Raw genomic sequence first — 20,847 nt, 5'->3', positions numbered from 1 at the left:
ACTTGAGACTTGACATAGACTTGCATGACATGACTTGATAAGTCATTACTTTCTTTGTTTATATGTCAATTCCTAAAAATACAACTTGTTTTGTTCAAACTATGTTTCCTATTGCATGTGGGCTACCCTAGCAACTAATAACCTAAGCGAATGGTGCACGCATCACTCCTGAGGCATCACACCTCAGCTGGCTCTGCTCGATATAGAGGAGAAGCGGCTCTATTCCGAATTCCTCCCCAGCCACTCTATGGGGGAAACTCATTTCGACCATATGTATCCAGGATTTTGTCCTTTCGATCATAACCCAAATCTCTTCTTTTCCTTTCGGCTTTTCCCTTCAGGGGTTGCCACAGAGAATCAATTGCCTCCATCTAACCCTGTCTTCTGCGTCCTCTTCTCTCGCACCAACTACCTTCATGTCCTCTTTCACTACATCCATACACCTCCTCTTTGGTCTTCCTCTAGGCCTCCTGCCTGGCAGTTCAAATCTCAGCATCCTTCTACCAATATGTTCACTATCTCTCCTCTGGACATGTCCAAACCATTTCAGTCTGGCCTCTCTAACTTTATCTCCAAAACCTCTAACATGTGTTGTCCCTCTGATGTACTCATTCCTGATCCTATCCCGGTCACTCCCAAAGAGAACCTCAGCATCTTCATCTCTGCTACCTCCAGCTCTGTCTCCTGTCTTTTCCTCAGTGACACTGTCTCAAGACCAAACAGCATTGCTGGTCTCACCACAGTTTTGCACACCTTTCTTTTCATTTAGCTGAAACTCTTCTATCACATCGATCATAACCCAAATATTTTCAGCTTTGGCACTTGACACACACACACACACACCCACACCCACACCCACACACACACACACACAGAATATCTTTACTGTAATTTAATGAACCAGCATACTGAACAACCTCTCTGCCTTTGTCATACAGACAACTTCAGGACATGTGAGGACATCAACATGATCCAACATATCAATTTAGGTGAACTTTGCACTATGAATAGTAGAATTATTTTCATGGCAAATGACCTAGATTTGCAAAGACACAATTGGTCCACAATTTACAGGAACAGTAATTCCTCGCTTATTCGTGCTTCAAGATGCACGTCTTCACTACATTGAGGATTTTCGCAGGGAGTCATATGATACATGTGATGTGGAGGAAGTCTGGCAGTATTTGTGAACGATAAGTGGTGTAACCCTGGGCACTTCACTATTAAAGAACAGCACTGCTGTAGGGACATAGAAAGGATCAGCATAGATCAGCATGTGGCCATATTACCTGCCGCGGGAATTCTCGCACGCTATCGCGATAGCTGCGTATGTCCCCCCACTCTGCTGACGCGGGGGCTGCCTGCGGTGTCCTCTACTCTTTAACGAGCAGGCTGCAGACACAGCAGCCACAGGCCCTCATCCTCATCTCCAGACTTCAATCACACCTCTCCGTCCTCCACTCTGCCCACCTTCACCCAATATGTGACTTGTTTCATCAGAAACGGTAAAATACTGGACTTGTGTTACACCAACACCAGGGAGGCATACATCTCATCACCCCTCCCCCCATGGAAGATCAGACCACAACCTCGTTCATCTCCTGCCCGTCTACAAGCCTCTTGTGGAAAGGAAACCAGCTGTGTCCCGCACTGTGAGGAGATCGTCCGACGAGGCTGAAGACGCTTTGAAAGACTGTTTCCACAGAACAGCATGGGATGTATTCTGTGATTCTCACGGGGAGGGCATCGAAGGTCTCACAAACACTGTCACAGACTACATAAATGTCTGTGTGCATAACATCTTACCCACCAGGACTGTATAGTGCTATCCCAACAACAAACCGTGGATCACCCCTGACAAAAAGGACCTTCTTAAGGAGAACAAACTCAAGGAGAATCACACTCAAGGAGAATCACACTCAAAATCCGGTTGACCAGTGTAGTTGGTAGTTTGTAGTTGTAACAGTAAATTGTTTAGAGTCAAGGTGTGATGTGTGATAGAAGAGTTTCAGCTAAAATGAAAGGAAAGGTGTACAAAACTGTGGTGAGACCAGCGATGTTGTTTGGTCTAGAGACAGTGTCACTGAGGAAAAGACAGGAGACAGAGCTGGAGGTAGCAGAGATGAAGATGGTGAGGTTCTCTCTGGGAGTGGGATCAGGACAGAAGGATAGGATCAGGAATGAGTACATCAGAGGGACAGCACATGTTAGAGGTTCTGGAGATAAAGTCAGAGAGGCCAGACTGAGATGGTTTGGACATGTCCAGAGGAGAGATAGTGAATATATTGGTAGAAGGATGCTGAGTTTTGAACTGCCAGGCAGGAGGCCTAGAGGAAGACCAAAGAGGAGGTTTATGGATGTAGTGAAAGAGGACATGAAGGTAGTTGGTGTGAGAGAAGAGGATGCAGAAGACAGGGTTAGATGGAGGCAATTGATTCTCTGTGGCGACCCCTGAAGGGAAAAGCCGAAAGGAAAAGAAGATACCGTACGCGAATGGTATTGGCTGACAGCATCCAGAAGGGGGCTGCGTTCCATGACTTAAGAGCGCAGCGCACTTCAGTCTATTAAACACTTTTCTTGAATACAAAAGTGCTTTAAACAGTCTATAAGAGTGTGGGTACAGGTAATACAGATATAAGGTGGTTTAATATCAGTATTTGGACTCATCGTTGTTCTGGATGCGTCCAATCACTACTGTGTCATCTGCAAACTAAACTATGTGACAGCTCGGGTGTTTTGCCGAGCATATGTCATATGTCAGTAGGGTGAATAGGTAGCTGGTGCTGAGGGTCATGGGGGAGGAGACGGTGTTGTTTATCCTGACAGTCTTTGATCTGTCTGCCAGGAAGTCCAGGACCCAGTTCCCTGTAGTTGCAAACAGTCCCAGCTCTGACAGCTTCTGCACCATGGTCTGCGGGATGATGGTGTTGAACACTAAGGTGAAGTCTAGGAAGAGCGAAGAGCAGGCGGATGTATGAATCCCTGCTCTCCAGATGGGTGAGGGATGTGTGGACCACAGAGGAGATGGCGTCATCGGTGGAGCGGTTCCTACTGTAGGCATATTGGTGGGGTCCACTGTTATGTCAATGGAGTCCTTGATGCATGCCATGACCAGCTTCTCAAAGCACTTCATGACTATCAAGGTGAGGGCCACAGGCCGAGCCATTCAGGTCCTTCACTGAGTGGCCTTTGGGGACCGGGATGATTGTAGCGGACTTCAGGCAGGTGGGGACCATTGCTAGCTGCAGTGAGGTGTTACAGATGTCTGTTAACACCTGCCAGCTGGTGGAAACAGTCCTTCAGCACTCTCCCTGGGATGCCGTCGGGGCCTGCAGCCTTGAGAGGGTTAATCCTTTGCAGGGTCCTCCTTACATCCGCTGTGGTCACACTGAGGGGCACGTCATCAGGGTGTGGTGTTAGTCTGGTGTTGGGGGGGGGTGCTGGGGTCCTCAAAGCGGGCATAGAACTTATTGAGGGCATCTGCTAGGATGGGGTCTGTCGGGCCCTGTGCATTCCTGGTGTTAGTTCCTAGTGTTAGAAAGTTAGTGATGTACTTAATGCCCTTCCACATACTCCGTGGGTCCCCTGACGTCAGGTGACCCTGGATTTTTGAGCATATGTGGATTTGGCCTCTTTTATGCCCTTATTCAGGGCCCTCCTCGCTGCCCTTAGTGCCCCTGCCTTCCCCGCCCTGAACACAGCATCCCTGGCCTTCAGCAGAGCTCTCACTTCTGCATTCAGCCAGGGCTTCTGATTCGGGTAGAAGGTGATTGTTTTGGTGTTGGCAACATCATCCGAAAACTTAGAGATGAACCCGATGACGGAGGAAGTGTATTCCTCCAGGTTCACCTCTCCCCCTGTGTAGCTGCCTCCCTGAACATCTGCCAGTCTGTGTGCTGAAAGCAAGTTTGGAGCACAGGGGCTACATCCTGGGGCCACACAGTAACAGTCCTCCTTGTGGGTCTGAGCTGTTTGGCGACACCTCATTGGCAGAGGAGCTAAACCTCTTCTTTGCCCACTTTGAAGCACGGTCACCAGATACAGACACAAACCGTCTGACAGCCCGTAGCAACTTCACCCTCACAGTGGAATAACAAGAGATGAGGTGAATGCTGCGGGCTGTTAACCCGAGGAATGCTGCTGGACCCAATCGAGTCTCGGATGCTAAAGACCTGTGCAGACCAGCTGGCTGGGATTTTCACACAGATTTTCAACCAGTTCCTTTCCCAGTCCATTGTACCTCCCTGCCGGAAATCCAAAACTCCAACCATCACTGGACTCAACAACTACCGACCAGTGGCACTCACCATGTGGTGATGAAGTGCTTCGAGAATCTGATTAGGAGTCACGTCACGTCTTTTATCCCTCTCACTTTTGAACCCCATCAATACACCTACGGGCAAACAGGTCCACCGAGGACGCCGTCACCAGTGCTCCACAGCACGCTGGTGCACCTGGAGCAGAAAGGGAGCTACGCAAGACTGCTTGTTGTCATTCTGCCCCTTTGCCCTGTTTCCTTTGTGTTCTTGTCCATTTTATCTATTTTTTTTACCTAGTTCATTTTTATCTGTTTATAATGTAGCTGCACCGAATGAGAGCATCCATTTTTGTTGTTGGACTTAACAATGACAAAGTGATTCTTGATTCTTTAGATTCTCACTATGGTGCCAATTGACATGCTGTATCAAGTTGGTTATGTTATCTTTGTTGGTCATCATCCTTTTCCAACATTTACACAATATTTTTCTCTCAGTCAAGACAAAATACTGCCACACTTCTGATTCGAAACCTGTCTGTGCATCTTCAATTTTAAAATCACTTGCAACCGTCACCGTGCCCTTCACTCAAGTGTACTCAAATATGATATGAAACACGTAGTGATTAAGTGATTCAAAAACTCATTAGGCCTTGTGCTGTATTAAAAAGGGTGTTGTGGATACTTTATGATTTTAATGGTCACACATTTTCAGAAATTTTGAATGGTCTTGGATGGACCCTTACATCCCTACTTGGTGCCATGTAAGTAAACTGAATTGAATATATAAAGAGCACCAACAATACAACCTCTCACAGCTCCTATTGGTGGATGTATATCTCCTGTACATTTATACATGCATAGAGCAGCAGCCCATGAGAGGATGGCAGACAATATAATATTGTGTACTCACAGAGTGTTTGACTACATCAGCCCAGTCTGCAGCTACATAGTACTCTGAGTTGGTATCCAACCACCTGGAAAGCTCCTTTATGGCTGGAGCCATAGCGCCACCGAGCTGCAGGGCAGGAAACCAATAAAAAATGACAACAATGGCATTAGCCATGTTTTTTCCCACTTTTTAAAAGCCTGATTTATTAGTGGCCAACTCATTAAAAAAAGAAGTTCAAACACCATCTTGTGGATCAACATATGTGTTTGTACTTAGTGTGTGAATTTTCTACCCTGCGTCCAGTGCCTCGATGCACAACGGGAACCCTCTCCTCCCCCGTCAATGAGTTGATATCCAGTTTAGCCGGGTCTTTACAGCGATGCCTTCTCTGCTTGGGGCGTTCAACAAAGCCATGTAACAGACCTGCTCCAGACTGTAGAGGTAAGGACAAGATATATGGCGGAAATATGAGGAAAATTTTAGTCGTGTGTCCTCAGAAAAAATGTTCAAGACAGATCATATATGAACCAGCAGAGAGAAATATAAACAAAATTAATTTTGGGATGTCTGTGTAGGTTCTCAGTTATCAAAGGTCATGGTTATCCAAAGCTGTTTAAATCAATCCACTGGACTTTAAGAAAGTTTCTTTAAGACGTATCGCCTCTCATCCAAGAGCTTTCTTCAGTTCTCGTGGTGGCTGGTCTTGTCCCAGCTTATTAACCCTTTGGTGCGTGGTCAGTGCTATTCTTATTCCAAAGACCACAGTTGAAACCCTTCTGGTTCCTCAACAATGATTGATGAGGGTGACAGGGGATGTCAAAGGGGGGTCGTTGAAATGAGAGCTTCACTGAGCCTTTGTATACTAACGAGACACATTACAGTACCTGGGTTAATCTGCTGATGCCTTCTTTTAGGGAATTTTGAAAGGTGAAAGGCGAAAGGTAATGTCGCAGACCACCCCCCCCCTGTTCAGAGATGGCTTCTGCACTTTGACATGGATGGCTTCTTTCAATCCTCTCTCAAACCATCCCTGTCCAAAATCTGAACATAAGAATCCTAAAATGAGTATCCCTCTTCCTTGAGGTGAAGAGCAATCTGGTATATGCAGTTATATTCAACTAGGAATACTCAGATGTCTGCATAGGGGAAACCAAACAACCACTCCACAAGTACATGGCTCAACACAAAAGAGCTAATTCATCAGGACAGGATTCAGCAGTCGTCCTTCACCTCAAGGAAGAGGGACATTCATTTCAGGATTCCAATGTTCAGATCTTAGACAGGGAGGACAGACTATGATTTGAGAGAGGAGTGAAAGAAGCCATCCATGTCAAAGTGCAGATGCCATCTCTGAACAGGGCGGGTGGTCTGCGACATAACCTTTTGCCTATTTACAATCCTTTCCTTTCCTATTTACAGTCTTTTCAAAACTCTCTGAAAGAAAGCCTCAGCAGATTAACCCAGATTAATATGTGTCTCGTGTTTATGACCGTCACTAGTATACATAGGCTCGATGAAACTCGCATTTCAACAAACCCCCCTTGACATCCCCTGTCACCCCCATCAATCATTGTTGAGGAGCTAGATGGGTTTCAACTATGGTCATTGGAATGTGAATAGCACTGACTACGCACCACAGCATTAATACGCCGGGACAAGACCAGCCACCACGAGAACTGAAGAAGCCTCTTGGATGAGAGGCAAAACATCTTAAAGAAACTTTCTTAAAGACCAGTGGATTGATTTAAATAGCTTTGGATAATTTGGAGATGAGCCACTAAAACATCTGTAGCTCCAATTGAGATGTGGTCTCAACTGATTTTGTATCCATCCACCAACTAGCGGTGGTGTCCTGAAGCACAGCTCTTAGGTCAGATTTTGCTTGTATGCCAAACAAAAATATAGACAGAGCGGCGGCTCATATCTCAGGTAACTTACATGTCAAGTAGCTCATATCTCAAGGTATTTCTATGAGTAGAGTCTGGTGAAACTAGTAGTTTGGTCATATACTCTGAACAGACCAGATCACAGGTAAACAGAAAAATGGATAGACAGATGTCTATATCCACCATTACTTTTATTTTAGGATTAAAAAATATGCTGTGTCTTGTGATAAATGTAGTGAACTTCAGCTACAATCTGTTTCAAAGAACACCAAAGAAAACATCAGACTTACATGAGAAAATGCAGGGAGATCCATGCTGTAGCCTTGATTCTGTTTCAGCCACTCCAGCAAACCTTTGCTGGTCGCCTCTCTGTCGATGGCAATAAGTTCTGGCTCAGGAGGGGTCTGAGTGGGTGTGGGTGTAGAAGTGGAGGAGGGTGTGGGAGGTCCAGCAGGTTGCTCTGGAGGAGAGGGGGGCAGCGAGGAGGTGGAAGAGGAAACAGAGCAGTAGCCGACTGTCTCCACCGTACTCTGCATTTACAAAGATAAGTGTGTGAATTTTATATAAGAGAATATTTGAATTGACATTTTTCTACATTATACTCTTTGTGTGGTTTCTTTTTACAAGATAACATGCTTCCCTTTCTCATCCTACCTGTGTCTCTGGGAGTTGCAGTCCTCTCTTCTTGGTGAACTCTGAGTACAGTGCTTCCACATTTCTCCTCCTGCCCCTCCGTCTCCTCAATGAGTCATCTGCCCTCAGGCTTCCATTGACTATTTGTCCTGTTACAGGATGGATAAGACCAGCCTGCAGTATCCCTGACATATTGATTCCAACAGAGCTGGGTTGAGGCGCAGTGATGGGTGTTGGTGGCAACTTATTATCGCTGCCCACACCAGGACCAGGTTCGCCCATCCCAGTGCCACTGGCTGTGATTATTTCTGTAGATGCCTTGGTCAAATCAATAGCTGATTCTTGCAAACCATTAATTAAAATTGTTCCTGTATGGTGAGAGGGCAGGGTCATCATAGGAGTATCACCGTTGGAGCTTGTGGTGGTAGAAGTATGGCTAGATGATGCTGACTTTGCAGCAAAAACTTTATTGGTGGCTGCTGAAGCTGCCATGGTTTCATAGTTGAAAGATCTTCTACCTCCTGCTCGTTTGAGCTCGGGAAGACATGGAGGAGCCACAAGCCTCTCCTGTAAGAGAGGTAAGGTGGTGAGGCGCCAACCTCCGCGCCCACATGACCCTCCCCGCTGCATGTACTGCCGGATGGAAAAAGTGGGTGAGAGGCAGACAAGAAGAGGAGAGAGATGATTGTTTGTTAAACATACATATGGACTGAGACACAACAAAGTAGGGTTGTGAGATATTAAGAAAAATGATAATTTGATATTTTAGGGGATTTAATTGCACTAGCTTGATGTTATTAAATGTTGAACTACTGTTAATAACATTATCAATGGAAACATCGTAACTAAGAAAAATTATTTAATCCCAGTATAAAAGCAATGGAAACATAATTTGAAATGGACTTATTTATTATCATATGTTCATGTAGTATAAATGAGCAACATGTCTGGTGATGTGGATGGCAACCCTGGTTGTGGGTCTGTTGTGTTTCCTGGTGCAGATCATTAATTTTTCATTCACAAAAACTTAAATTTGAAGTGCTGTGACCATGTGTGCCTCCTAATGCCAACTTCAATAAATGGGAAAATGTGAAAATATCACACAAATTGCTTTGAATTTCTGCATTTTCTGCTTAAAAATTGTTCTGTTTACCTTCTTCGGTCCATATTGGTTTTTGTAAACATGTCTGTAATAATTGACATTTGGGGCGGCAGCAGGTCAGTCTACTAGGTCTTGAGCTAGGGACCGGAGGGTCGGTGGTTCAATACCCGTGTTAGGCAAGAAAAATTCGGAGTTTGAGCTGATAGTGGGAGGCGTCAGCTCACCTCCCAAGAACTGCCGAGGTGCGCCTGAGCAAGGCGCAGTCCCCTTTACAAGTTGCTTATTAGGGCGCACCAAGAAGGAGCTGCCCTCTTCTCTACCTCCCCATCACCTGCATGCCCACGGGCCCCTTGTGTGTGTGTGTGTGTGTGTGTGTGTGTGTGGGTGTTAGTTACGGACCTGTACACATTATACATACATGCGATTAACTAACAGTGTGTGCTAGAGTGTGCTAACAAGTTCCCTATGGGGATTAATAAAGTATATTACATTTACAATACAATTACCTACTAAACATCTTCTTCATTGGTGCCAACATTTTTCTTATTGATAAAGCCAATCATAATAGCATTCACATTGTTTTCTAAACTGATCATGTGAACAAATTCTATATGTGATTACTGAGTTTAAAATTGTGTTGAATGCAGCTTTTACACATACAGGTAGTCCTCAACATATGAATATTCGACTTACAAACATTCGGAGATACGAACAAAAGCTTGCCGCCATATCCGACTATTGTAATGCAAGTCCCCTTTCTGCCACAACCTCCGCTGCTGTGCTTCATGTATGCCTGGTGTTGAATATCCTTTATTTGGAATTACAACATACAGTAGATAGTGTGCTCCACAAATTAAGGCGAATTACGTGACTAACATGACTAACTATCCAGTAAGTTAACATCAGAGGAAAGCAGAAAAACCTCAAATTTTTCCTAGACACACACATATCTTTATAGTTGAATTACTGTATATTAAAATCTTCAGATATGTCTGTTAAACTGTACGGTGAGAAAAAAGGTCACGGTGATGACCTTTTAAGCTAATGAAAATTTTTATTTGGATTTAATTGCACAGATACCTATACAAACCTAGGTAAATAAACATGCTTCACACATGTTGACTATCTCGGTGCTAAAGTGTGCTCCAGAAAAAACTGGTAGTACAGATAAGAGAGAAAAGTGACAGGAGAGAGGACAATCTCCTTCTAGATGAACATTTCTATTAAGATTCTGTCATTTGACTTATAGATTGTCACCATCATGACAATCTATTCTTGTCATGATGGTGTGTGGATCAGTTTTTGTTTCCTCTCTGTCTCTGATTCCTCTGTCTGGGCAGGGCTACTCCTCCTCTTCCTGTTCTACCTGCCACCTACATCTCCTCTGCTTCTTCTCATCAGCTGATTCCTTCTTCTTTTGATCAAGCCTGGCTCTCATCCAGTCTTTGCCAGATTGTTCTGTCAAATGTAGTGGTATTGACAGGATTCAGGTCTTTTTTTTTTCCTGTGAGTTCATTTTTTTAATGTGTGTTACATCACATCCTGTCACTTATTATTTTCCCTGTGCTTCAGTGATTCCAGCTGCTTTCACCACCTGCTTGCCCAGCCACCATTAGCGTCACCAGCTTTACTCGTGGTTTCCAGCCATTCGGACCATCTTAACCCTACTGCTTTACTCTGCCCAGCCTGCCCTGCTTCTTAAATAAACCCACTTTCTGTATCTACTTTCAGTGTGCTGCACTTTGGTTCATTCGTTCACTCACAACTTAACAATTCTCACTTTTGTGAATATGGGTGTGCTATCCTCATCAGACACTGGAATAAAAGCACTACAGGTGAAGAAAAAAATTCCAGAGTAACAATAAATGTGCAACAACCCCAACGGCAGGTCTGCATCAGCAATCTACATTAGCAAACATGCTATCCCCCACATAAGAAGCATGTCATGAGATAGTGAAAGTAAATGTGGACAAATGAATGATTTACAGATACATACAACAGAGGAAATTCATTCTCTGTGTCATATTCTCACCTTAGGAAGTCTTGTGAGTGGGATATGGAGGGGGAACCCCAGCCCAGGGTTGGTCTGCTGAATCCTGGCCTGGCTGAGGACAGAGCTGGAGGTAGTGGTGGGCAGAAAGCCTGCTCGGTGCTGCTGGTGGGCTAAACTAGGAGCTAAGAAGGAGCTGGCAGCCACGGAGCCAAGCAAGTCATACTGCTCACTTGATGTAGGCCACTTTCCTTTCAAGATAGCATGACAGATGCTGTCCAGGCGGTTGATGATGACCCGGTCCTACAGTGATACAATGGTGTAAGAATTAACTGACCATGAAGATCATACTTTCAATGAGTATCCATTTTTTTCAAGGCAGAATATAAAATATGAAATAACAGACCATGATGATATAGGAGCCAATATTTTCTGAAGCCACACTCAAGATGAAAAGCTGATAAGCCTGTATGATCTCATCTGACCGGTGCCCATTCTACATAGTTTCTGTCGGCTGACTTTTTGGATTGTAGGACAGCTTTCTTGACAAACAGTCACACAATGTGTGCTAGAGTGAATTAATAATTTCCCTATGGGGATAAGTAAAGTGAAATACTTATCCCCGTTGGGAAACACTTGCATTCTTGCGTCTCTAATAATAAATTTGACATACATTATCAGCTCCGTGCGATGTTGGTGCAAAAAGCTATCACAAACACTTTGTTGCCTCAATAAATGACAAAAATACTGTCAAACACTTTTTGATATGCAAAATAGTGAGTAGTACATAGTGCTGTATGGTTTCTGCCATCTTGACAAACCAAGACACTTAAAGTCTGGGGTCTAACAATTACATAAGGGAAAGTCAACCTTTATCCCTGCTGACATCTGAAATGTCCCTGTAGGTTCTCAGTCATCCAGGTTCAGGTAAATCAAGAACAGAAAAAAAATCAGCTGGACTTGCTTAAAATTGTTTGGAGACATTTCAACTGTCATCTATAATAGCCTTCTTCAGTTCCAACTAACTGAGAAAGTATCCAGACACTTAAACTAGAGCAGAAAACAACAACCAACCAAAACTACCAAGGAAAGGCAGGACAGGTAATAGCTGTGTTGCTGTGGTTTCCAGGGGTGAGATCAAGACTACATTGTGGGTGGCTGACAGATGACAGTCTTAATCCTCCTCTATTCAGAGATGGTTTCTCCAGTTTGACAAAAATGGTTTCATTAATTTCGCTCTCAAACCATCCGTCTTCCCTGGCCTAAACATTGACATTACTGTCCTCAGACCAGTTTCCTGTGTCTTTCAGGTGCCGGTGAAACGCTGAGTCTAGTCTTTAGGAGTTATCTTTCCTGTGTTGAGCCATACCCTTGTGGAGCGGTTGTTTGGTCTCCCAAATGTGCAAGTCCCTTCATTCTTCATTGCCCTGGAGAGCGTACACTACATTGTTGTTTGTGGTGGTCTGTCCTTAGGGTGGACCAGCTTCTGTTTCAGTGTGTTTCCAAGTTTGAAATGCATGAGAATCTTGTGTTTGCAGAAAAGCTTCGAAATTTTTCTGAAACATCAGTAATGTGGGGGATGACGACAGGTTTCCTGTTGTCCTCTTTCTCTTCTGTTCATTGTTGTTTTTGCTGTTGGATTTGCTGGTCTTGACAAATGTGTCTCTGCTGCTGCTCCATGACCTTTTGTTCTCATGGATATGTTTTGGGTCCAGTGGTTCGGGGTTTTCATGACCCCAATCTTGTTCTGTAGTGAGTGGTGGTAATCCAAGAGAAGACGCAGGTCGGTATGGGTGGGTTTTCTGTACACCTCAATGATGAGATTCCCATCCATTTCAAGGTGTACGGCACAGTCCAAGAAGGGCAGAATATTGTCCTTAACATCTTCACAAGTGAAATTCATGGTGCAATCCACTGTGTTGATGTGGTCTGTAAAGGCATAGCCTCTTGGGTCTTGACTTTTACCAAGGTGTCTTCCACATACCTGGATCAATGGCTGGGTGCTGTCCCCATGAAAGACGCCAGAGTCTTGCTTTCCCCCCTTCCCATTAACAAGTTGGCTACCATAGGAGATACAGGTGAGCCCACAGCACAGCCATGCTTCTGTCTGTAGTATTTTCTCGGTAACTGAAGTAGGCGATGGTCAGACTGAGTTCCAGCAATGCATAAATGTGGAACAAGGTGAAATATGTTCTGTTTCGTAATGGATGGTCTCTTTCACTCTGAACACTTGCTGCCCTATACATTATTTCTCCCATGTGCTCTAAACCAATCTAGATAGATAGATAGATAGATAGATAGATAGATAGATAGATAGATAGATAGGTACTTTATTAATCCCGGAGGAAATTGTATACAGGTAGTCGCCGACTTACGACCTGTGCAACTTACGACCGACCGACTTTACGACCACAATGTCCGGGTAGGGCGGGGCATTCACTCCAGCCACAGTACTCACGCTCTGAGGCTCCCGCGCTCTCTTCAGTCACCACGGCACACACACGCTGTTCAGTCACACCGTGAGATCAGCAGCCCAGCCCACTACTGATGGGCTGGGCTGCTTAGGAGGCTGTGACGGAGAAATGTATGAATGGCGTATGGAAAAACTGTCAAGCGTTACGTGAACTCTTCTGCTGGATTTGAAAGTGACGAAGAACTTGATCAGATTCGGGAGAAAATAGTGAAACTGGCAAAAAACCTCTCCTTGGAGAACTCACGAATGATCGCGCTGTATGAAAAACTGATCGCGCTGGAAGAAGAAAGAGTGGAAGAAGAAGAGAGAAGAGAAGCAGAGAAAGAAGAGGAGGAAACAGAAAAAATGTTCATCAACAAAGGCTTGTCAGAAGGCTTTTCCCTGTTAAATAAACTCCGTGCACACTTTGAAGAAATGCACATAGAACATAGAAACATTTGCAAGGATTGAACGGATGGCAAACGACGATTTCCGTCCATATCGTGAAATTTATGAGGAGAAAAAGAAACGAACAATTCAGACAAAGCTCACAATGATTATGAAAAGATCGTCTCCCGCTCCCACCAACCCACACGCTGCCCCAGCTGACGATCCGGAAGACCCCCAGCCAAGAACCAGCACTGCTGGATTTAATTTTTACTTAAGAGTCGATTTACGACCAAGTCGAGTTACGACCGATCTGTCGGTCCCAATCGCGGTCGTAAGTCGGCGACTACCTGTATATCCACTGCTCAGGCATTACATAACGAATAAATACTGGATAAGCATCAGGAGAAAAAGAAACACTGACATCACAGGACATTTCGCAAGACATACACTACACTACCTGACACATTCAGCACTAACAGGACTTATATACTATAACTAAAATATAAACACTATAAAATTAAAATATAAACAGTATAAAATTTAAAAAATATAACAGCATTAAATTAAAATATAAACAGTATACAATTAAATTAAAATATAAACAGTATAAAATTAAATTAAATCCATTCAACCGAGTGCTGACCTCGCCACCTCCCCACCGCTCCTCCTGAGAGTGTCATTGTACCCCCTGATGGCACGGGGCACGAAGGAGGACCTCAGCCTCTCTGTGGAGGCGCTGTGTGACAGCAGTCTGCCGCTGAAGGTGCTTCTCTGCTGGGAGAAGGTGGTGTGTAGGGGGTGGCTGGTGTTGTTCATGATAGCCTTAACTTTAGACATGGTCCTGCTCTCCAGAAGCGTATCCACAGAGTCCAGACTCAGCCCTTCTTTGATACAGATGAGTTGGGGTTGACGACGCTAACTTGTACCTCCTTCACCGCATACTCTCCTACCTGGACGCCGGGGGCTGTGCCGCCAGAGTGTTCTTCTTTGACTTTTCAAGCGCCTTCAACACCATCCAGCCCCGCCTTCAACACCATCCATCCACAATCTGGCTTCAGTCGCTTTAATAATTGATAAAAGTAAAGTCTATATATCGTTAAATTAAATTAAATTAAATTAATTAAATTAAAATGTAATAATTGATAAAAGTCTATACATCGTGAAGCTCCTAATATATTTTACCTTCACATAAGGTGGATTGAGACCAGAGAGATGGTGATCGACTTCAGGAAGGAGAGGAGTACACCACAACCACTACACATCCTGCGAGAGGTCGTAGAGGAGGTGGAGGAATACAAGTACTTGGGAATGAGAATCAATAACAGACTGGACTGGAAATCTAACACCGACGCTATCTACAAGTAGGGATGTGCAGACTCTACTTCTTGAGGAAGTTGAGATCCTTAAATGTATGCAGTAAGATGTTGGAGATGTTCTACCAGTCTGTTGTGGCCAGTGTACTCTTCTTTGCTGTGGTCTGCTGGGAGAGCAGCATCTGAGCCAGCGACAACAACAGACTAAACAAACTGATTAGGAAGGCTGGCTCTGTGATTGGCTCTAGTCTGGACACTGGAGGCTGTGGTGGAAAGGAGGACTGAACAAACTGTTATTTTTCATGGATAACCCCAATCACCCTCTCCACCACACACTGGACAGACAGCGGAGCTCCTTCTCCAACAGACTGCTACAGCTCCGGTGTCGAAGGGACAGGTACGGAAAGTCATTCCTGTCATAGAGTTCTACCACAGTCTGATGTTTAGATACGGCTTATCACAGAGTCCTACGTACTCAGAATTTAATAAATTTATAATTTGTCATGCTGAGGTATTATTAATATCATTATTGTTAATATTTTTATTATTATTATTATTATTCCCTTTACCCTTATGTCTTAATTTTCTTCAATGTATATTCCCTTCCGTTTCTTTTTGTCTGATGAATGCTGCTGCAACATGTAAATTTCCCAGTGTGGGATCAATAAGATAGATAGATAGATAGATAGATACTTTATTAATCCCGGAGGAAATTGCATGCTTAGATAGATTATATATATATATACATATATATATATATATATACAATAAAGTATATCTTATAATCTTATCTTATAAAAATATTGAAACTTTCATATTATGTGCTACTATCATTACTGGAATCCACAACACACATATCATTACTGTAATTTATTTTCTTCTGCAGTATGTCAGAGAAATTGAATCCTGGAAATAAAATTGAAAGGACAGCACTGTACCTTTGGCCACTCAGAAAATGAGTAGAGTGCTTTCTCCTGTAACAGTTGAGCGATGGTTGGCTCCCTTGTGTCATGTACGTTATCAGGCATCTCACACAATGAAGCTGGAGCCACCAATCTGCTCACATATCCTTCCACCACTGTCGCTATGGAAGAGGAAAACAGCTAAAAGTCTTGCTTGGCTAAGATGACACTATATATTTAATCGCGGAAAGAATACTTATTAGCAACATGAATCAGTGAATCATCAGGAAACTCATTTGAGTACAGTGCAGGTTAATGTGTTCCAGGACCACCTGCAAAAAACAAAACTCTGCGATATGGCGACAAACTTTATTTTATTATTTATGGAAATTTAAACAATTATGAACCCTCCCCATACTTACATTAAACCACCTTACAACTGTATTACCTTTTCCCACACTCTTATAGTCTGTTTAAGACACAGTGTTTCTTTAATACACGGAAGTGCAATCCGTTCCATGAGTCTCGGAACGCAGTGCACACACGGATGCTGTCAGCCAATAGCATGTGCCTCAGGTATCACGTGACAACCTACTAAAAATCTGCAATGTAGTGAAGACGTGCATCTTGAAGCGCAAAAAAGCGAGGGATTACTACGTATAGTTCAATATATTTCCTTTTTTTAAACATGAATTCTTAAATCTGAAGTTTTCTTTCAAAATAAAATGTTCATCACAATCATCAAACAGACATGCACACAAAATGAAATAATTTGGAAAAATGCTCTTACCTGGTTTCTTGGGCTTGTCTTTTATCTGACTTTTGACTGCCAGACTTCCCAACAAGTCCACCACCCCATTCGCTTGTTCCAGCTTCGCAGTCACAACTGTACTGTCCACTTCCAACAGCTCCTGCCTTGGCTCTGTTTTCATTTCTGCTAAAGCTCTAAACTCAAGCCCCTCTGAGTCAGCCTCAGGTTTAATCTCAGAACCATCTGGGTAGGTTTTGACTTCTGGACCTTCTGGCTTTGTCTCAGGCCTGTACTTGACTTCATCTGCATAAGCAGTAAGTCTGAGAGCTTCTGTTTTTGTTTCAAGTTTGATTTTGGTGTTGCCTGAGTAGGCTGCATACTGGAGGGCTCCATATTTGCTGTCTAAAGTTTCAGGTTTCATTTCAAGGCTTAGGCATTCAGGTTTGGTCTCCAGTGTTTCTTGTTTGACGTGAAAGGTGAATTGTTCAGCTTTAACCACCATATCCTCAGACGTGTCGTATGAAAATAATTTTCCATGTTTGACTTCAGAATTGTCAGCAAAGGAATCCTCAGGATTCTCAGTCTTGGTGACCTCTTCCTTAATCGGCAGCTCCATTAACTGTGGCTTGTTTTCACAACCACTGTCTGGCAAAAATTCAGATGTCTTTGTGTCTGGACTTTTTGTGGTTAGAATTCGGGGCATTTTATTTTCATTGAGTTGAAGTCGAATGTCTTTGTTGTCCTGATCAGGTGACAATGAAAGTGATCTTTTGCTACAGTGTCTGCTGCCTTCTAGTGAACCCAGAGGCTCAGCTTTGTTGCTATAATCGTCCTGCTCTATTAAGACTTGAGTATCAGCTTGGATGCCATTTTCTGACGTTTTTTCTTCAGACTTTGATGTGACTGGAGGGGAAGAGACAGGTGGACCAGGGCAGCATGGCTGTGTATATTCTGAACAAATACTCTCTGGTGCTATCTGCCTTTCTGAGATCTCATGGACATCATCTTGTGGATTAAGTAAATTGACTTGACCACTGTTTTTAGAATTTTTAGGAATTCCTGTTGCTTGTGCATCCTCATCTGCATGCCCTGTCAACGTTTCAGTATTCAGGGATTTTTTTATTGTCTCTTCATCTACTGTTTGATGGAAAATCAAATAATCCTCTTCCAGCTGGGATAGAGACACAGGACACACAACACCATGCTCCTGTTCCAGGTTCCCAAGACAAGGGCGCACATCTTGTGATAAATCCTCTTTATGCTCTGCTTGATAAAAGTGTTCTCGCAGGTCTTGAAAACTGTTGTTTGAAACATCCATCTTTTCATCCTCTTCTCCATGGCCCAGCTCTGATTCTACCTCATTCATTTGTGGCACATCCATGGGACGACTCAAAATTGCAAAACTTTGGTCTACAATACAATGTGAGATAGTGTTACAACATTAGATAAATGATAACGTAAAATCAGGAAAGCATATGGCACTTAACACTTTTAGGTGCCATATCTAATTCTTTTCTTGTGGTAACATACCAAGACAAATAGTGAATTGTGAACAACCCCTGAACTTTTTCACAAACCTTGGTCTGCCTTGACCTCTTCTCCCTCCAAGGCATGATCCCTCAGTTTCTCGTGCTCCACCATCTCCCTGGACAGGCCTCCAGCTTCATGTTCATCCTTGTCATAAAACTCAAACCCAGCACTTTCTCCTCTCTCTTCCACAGAATGGGGTAGGCTCTCAGTGATATCAGAGTGAACCAGTCGATCCTGTGGCTCATGGGCAGAGATGACAGCCAGAGAGAGGGTGGGAGGGGGAACATAGGGAGGAGGTGGGCTTGCTGACAGGACGGTCTGGTCTGTGCTCGGTTCCTCGCAATCAGCAATGTCCTAGATTCATAAAACAACAGTGTCAAAATCAGATCTACTCTGAAATCACAACTATTTGTTTTATATGTGTGCGTCTGGTTGTGTGTTGTTTAATAAGCATTATTGTGTCGCTTTTGTTAGTGCCAAATAAAAAGGGGGAAATCGTGGGGTGATTCAAAGAATGGTGTCAGTTAAAGAGAGTTATTGTTCTCCCTTTCTGAAACTGAAGCAAGAAGGACCCAGATGTTGCTGACTGTTGTGTGTATGTAATGCTGTGTGCCTAGAAAAGGTTAAGGTTAGGGTTTGGGAAAGGCAGACTGTTGGCCAGTTTGTCTTTCTCTAACCCTAACCCAGTGAAGACTGGAAACACAAGGGACATGTCTGTTCTCAATAAAACATGTCTGTGTATTTTGTGTTAGTTTTGTTAACCATAAAGCTGGGTTGAAGTTTGTGATTATAAGTTAAAAATGTAGCCTATGTCAGTTATTGTTAAATACCGGTGCTGTTGTTGAGACAACCCACACGAAAGTAGCAGAAGAAAACTTAACTCATCCAATTATAAAAATGTATTTAGTAAGGACTAGAGAGACAAGCATAAACAATATTGCCCTCCAGATTAAGTAATTTGGATTGTAGGACAGGGCGGCATGGTGGCGCAGTGGGTAGCGCTGTTGCCTCACGATAAGAAGGCTCCGGGTTTGAGTCCTTTCTTGTGTAGTTTGTATGTTCTCCCCGTTTCTGCATGGGTTTCTCTAGGTCCTCCAGCTTGATCCTACCTCCAAAAACATGTGGCTTAGGTGAACTGGTCATACAGAAATGACTGTGAGAATGAGTTTGTTTGTCTTTCATGATGAGCTCATGTCTTATGTGATGGGCCACCCTGCTTTTCGCCCAGTGACCAGTAACCCGCAAGGCAGATAAGTGTCAGTAAACGAGAAGACTGATTGTCAAGAAAAAAGATAGACGGATTGAAGGACTTGTACTTGTAATATACTTTCAACAACTACAACTATTTTAACATTCGAAACTGGGTCACTTCGTCTATATGTTTTCCAATGTTTTATAGAGTCCATGTGGATGTCACAGATGAAAGCATTCCAGTGAAAGTTACTGCACTAAAAATAAATAAAATAAAATAAAATAAACGAACATCCATATGATAGTTGTGATCATGCACACATGAGCTATCGATAAATCAGACATATGCTTATCAAAAAATATTAACTAACTTCTCACTGTATTCTTTTAACTGTGGTGGAATTTTCTCTCATAGGTAGAAATCAACACATCTCCTGCTAATATGACAGGTAACGGTTATTAAAGATTATATTGTCATGGTCCAGTTGTATAATGGCCTGTATTTATTGCCTTTTTGTATGTTCCTGATATGAACACTGCTTGTGTAGTGTAACTCATGGTGGTTAAATTCTTTCTCAAAAATGGTAACTCGAAGTTATTTTTTGATTCACTGACAGTTTGAGGAAAAACTGAACTGCTTGTAGTTGCAGTCACTTAACCTTAAAGAAGTGACTCCTGGTTATACAAAAGGAAAATTTATGAAAGCAATAGCTCTATATCAATATGAGGAAGTTACATGCACCTGTGAAGATTGGGTTCAGTTCGGGGGATGTGATGAGGAACCTGAGACAAAAGCTTCTACTGATGTTGAATATACAATTTAGCTGTTCCCATTAAAGGTTTAGAAAAGAGAAAAAGTGAGCCAGTTTAAACTGAAAAAACTACGAATAGAACGAGAAAAAAAAGAAAAAATTGAAACTGGAAAGGGATGAGAGGCTGGAAAGAGAGAACTTGACCTTGGAAAATCTTCTGAGAAAAATGAAATGCTTTTGCATGACCTGTGTATTACTTAAGTATCCTTGATGGCGCAGTATACACAAACAAACCTTGAAGAACATGTAACTTGAGGACATTGGCTCAACAGAATGTCCTGCAGAGGGATGAGATGGAGAGGATGAGGGTGAGGGTGGGAGGCCCAAACACTCCTCTAGAGTTCCTTCCTCTTCCCTTCTTCTGCTTGCCTCCCGTGCTTCCTCATCTTCATCCTCCAGGAAGCCGGTAGGAGGACCCAGGATTGGATCAGACTCATTGAACATGTGATGAGCTGGACTGGAGTGGTCTGTACTGTCCCATGGAGCCTGAAGGGATTCATAAAAACACAAACTTTTCACACAAATTATCACCTTTTACAATTGACAAGAATCTTTTGAGGATGACATCCACTGATATTGAATGTTTAGTTGAAGATATCAAGTCAAAAACGCTTATAAAAGAAAAATAATCTGCAACATTTACTTGTTGCCAATGTGAAAAAAATGAAGTTATCAAAACAATTACGTTGAATCAATTAACTATTAATCAATTATCAGCAACAGAAACTGAACAAACCTATATTATAAA

The 20,847-nt window shown here is 43.1% G+C and overlaps 1 protein-coding gene across 5 annotated transcripts in view; it reads right to left on the bottom strand.

Annotated features, from left to right (window-relative positions):
- The window catches only part of chd6 (chromodomain helicase DNA binding protein 6), a 184,320-nt gene that overhangs the window by 10,336 nt on the left and 153,137 nt on the right, over positions 1 to 20,847 (bottom strand). For 4 of the 5 annotated variants that reach the window (XM_068315292.1, XM_068315293.1, XM_068315291.1 and 1 more), the window contains 9 exons: positions 20,334 to 20,585; positions 18,144 to 18,450; positions 16,606 to 17,976; positions 15,852 to 15,997; positions 10,801 to 11,061; positions 7,688 to 8,299; positions 7,324 to 7,563; positions 5,440 to 5,580; positions 5,169 to 5,273 (listed from right to left, as the gene is read on the bottom strand). In XM_068315292.1, the coding sequence (XP_068171393.1) occupies positions 5,169 to 5,273; positions 5,440 to 5,580; positions 7,324 to 7,563; positions 7,688 to 8,299; positions 10,801 to 11,061; positions 15,852 to 15,997; positions 16,606 to 17,976; positions 18,144 to 18,450; positions 20,334 to 20,585 (3,435 nt within the window). The remainder of the gene's footprint in view (positions 1 to 5,168; positions 5,274 to 5,439; positions 5,581 to 7,323; positions 7,564 to 7,687; positions 8,300 to 10,800; positions 11,062 to 15,851; positions 15,998 to 16,605; positions 17,977 to 18,143; positions 18,451 to 20,333; positions 20,586 to 20,847) is intronic. The other variant, XM_068315296.1, reaches the window with a different exon arrangement.

The sequence above is a fragment of the Antennarius striatus genome, chromosome 5, assembly GCF_040054535.1.
Source record: "Antennarius striatus isolate MH-2024 chromosome 5, ASM4005453v1, whole genome shotgun sequence".
NCBI classification, from domain to species: domain Eukaryota; kingdom Metazoa; phylum Chordata; class Actinopteri; order Lophiiformes; family Antennariidae; genus Antennarius; species Antennarius striatus.
The sequence above is the reverse complement of the archived record's forward strand: the minus strand, read 5'-3'. Positions and strand labels throughout refer to the sequence as shown.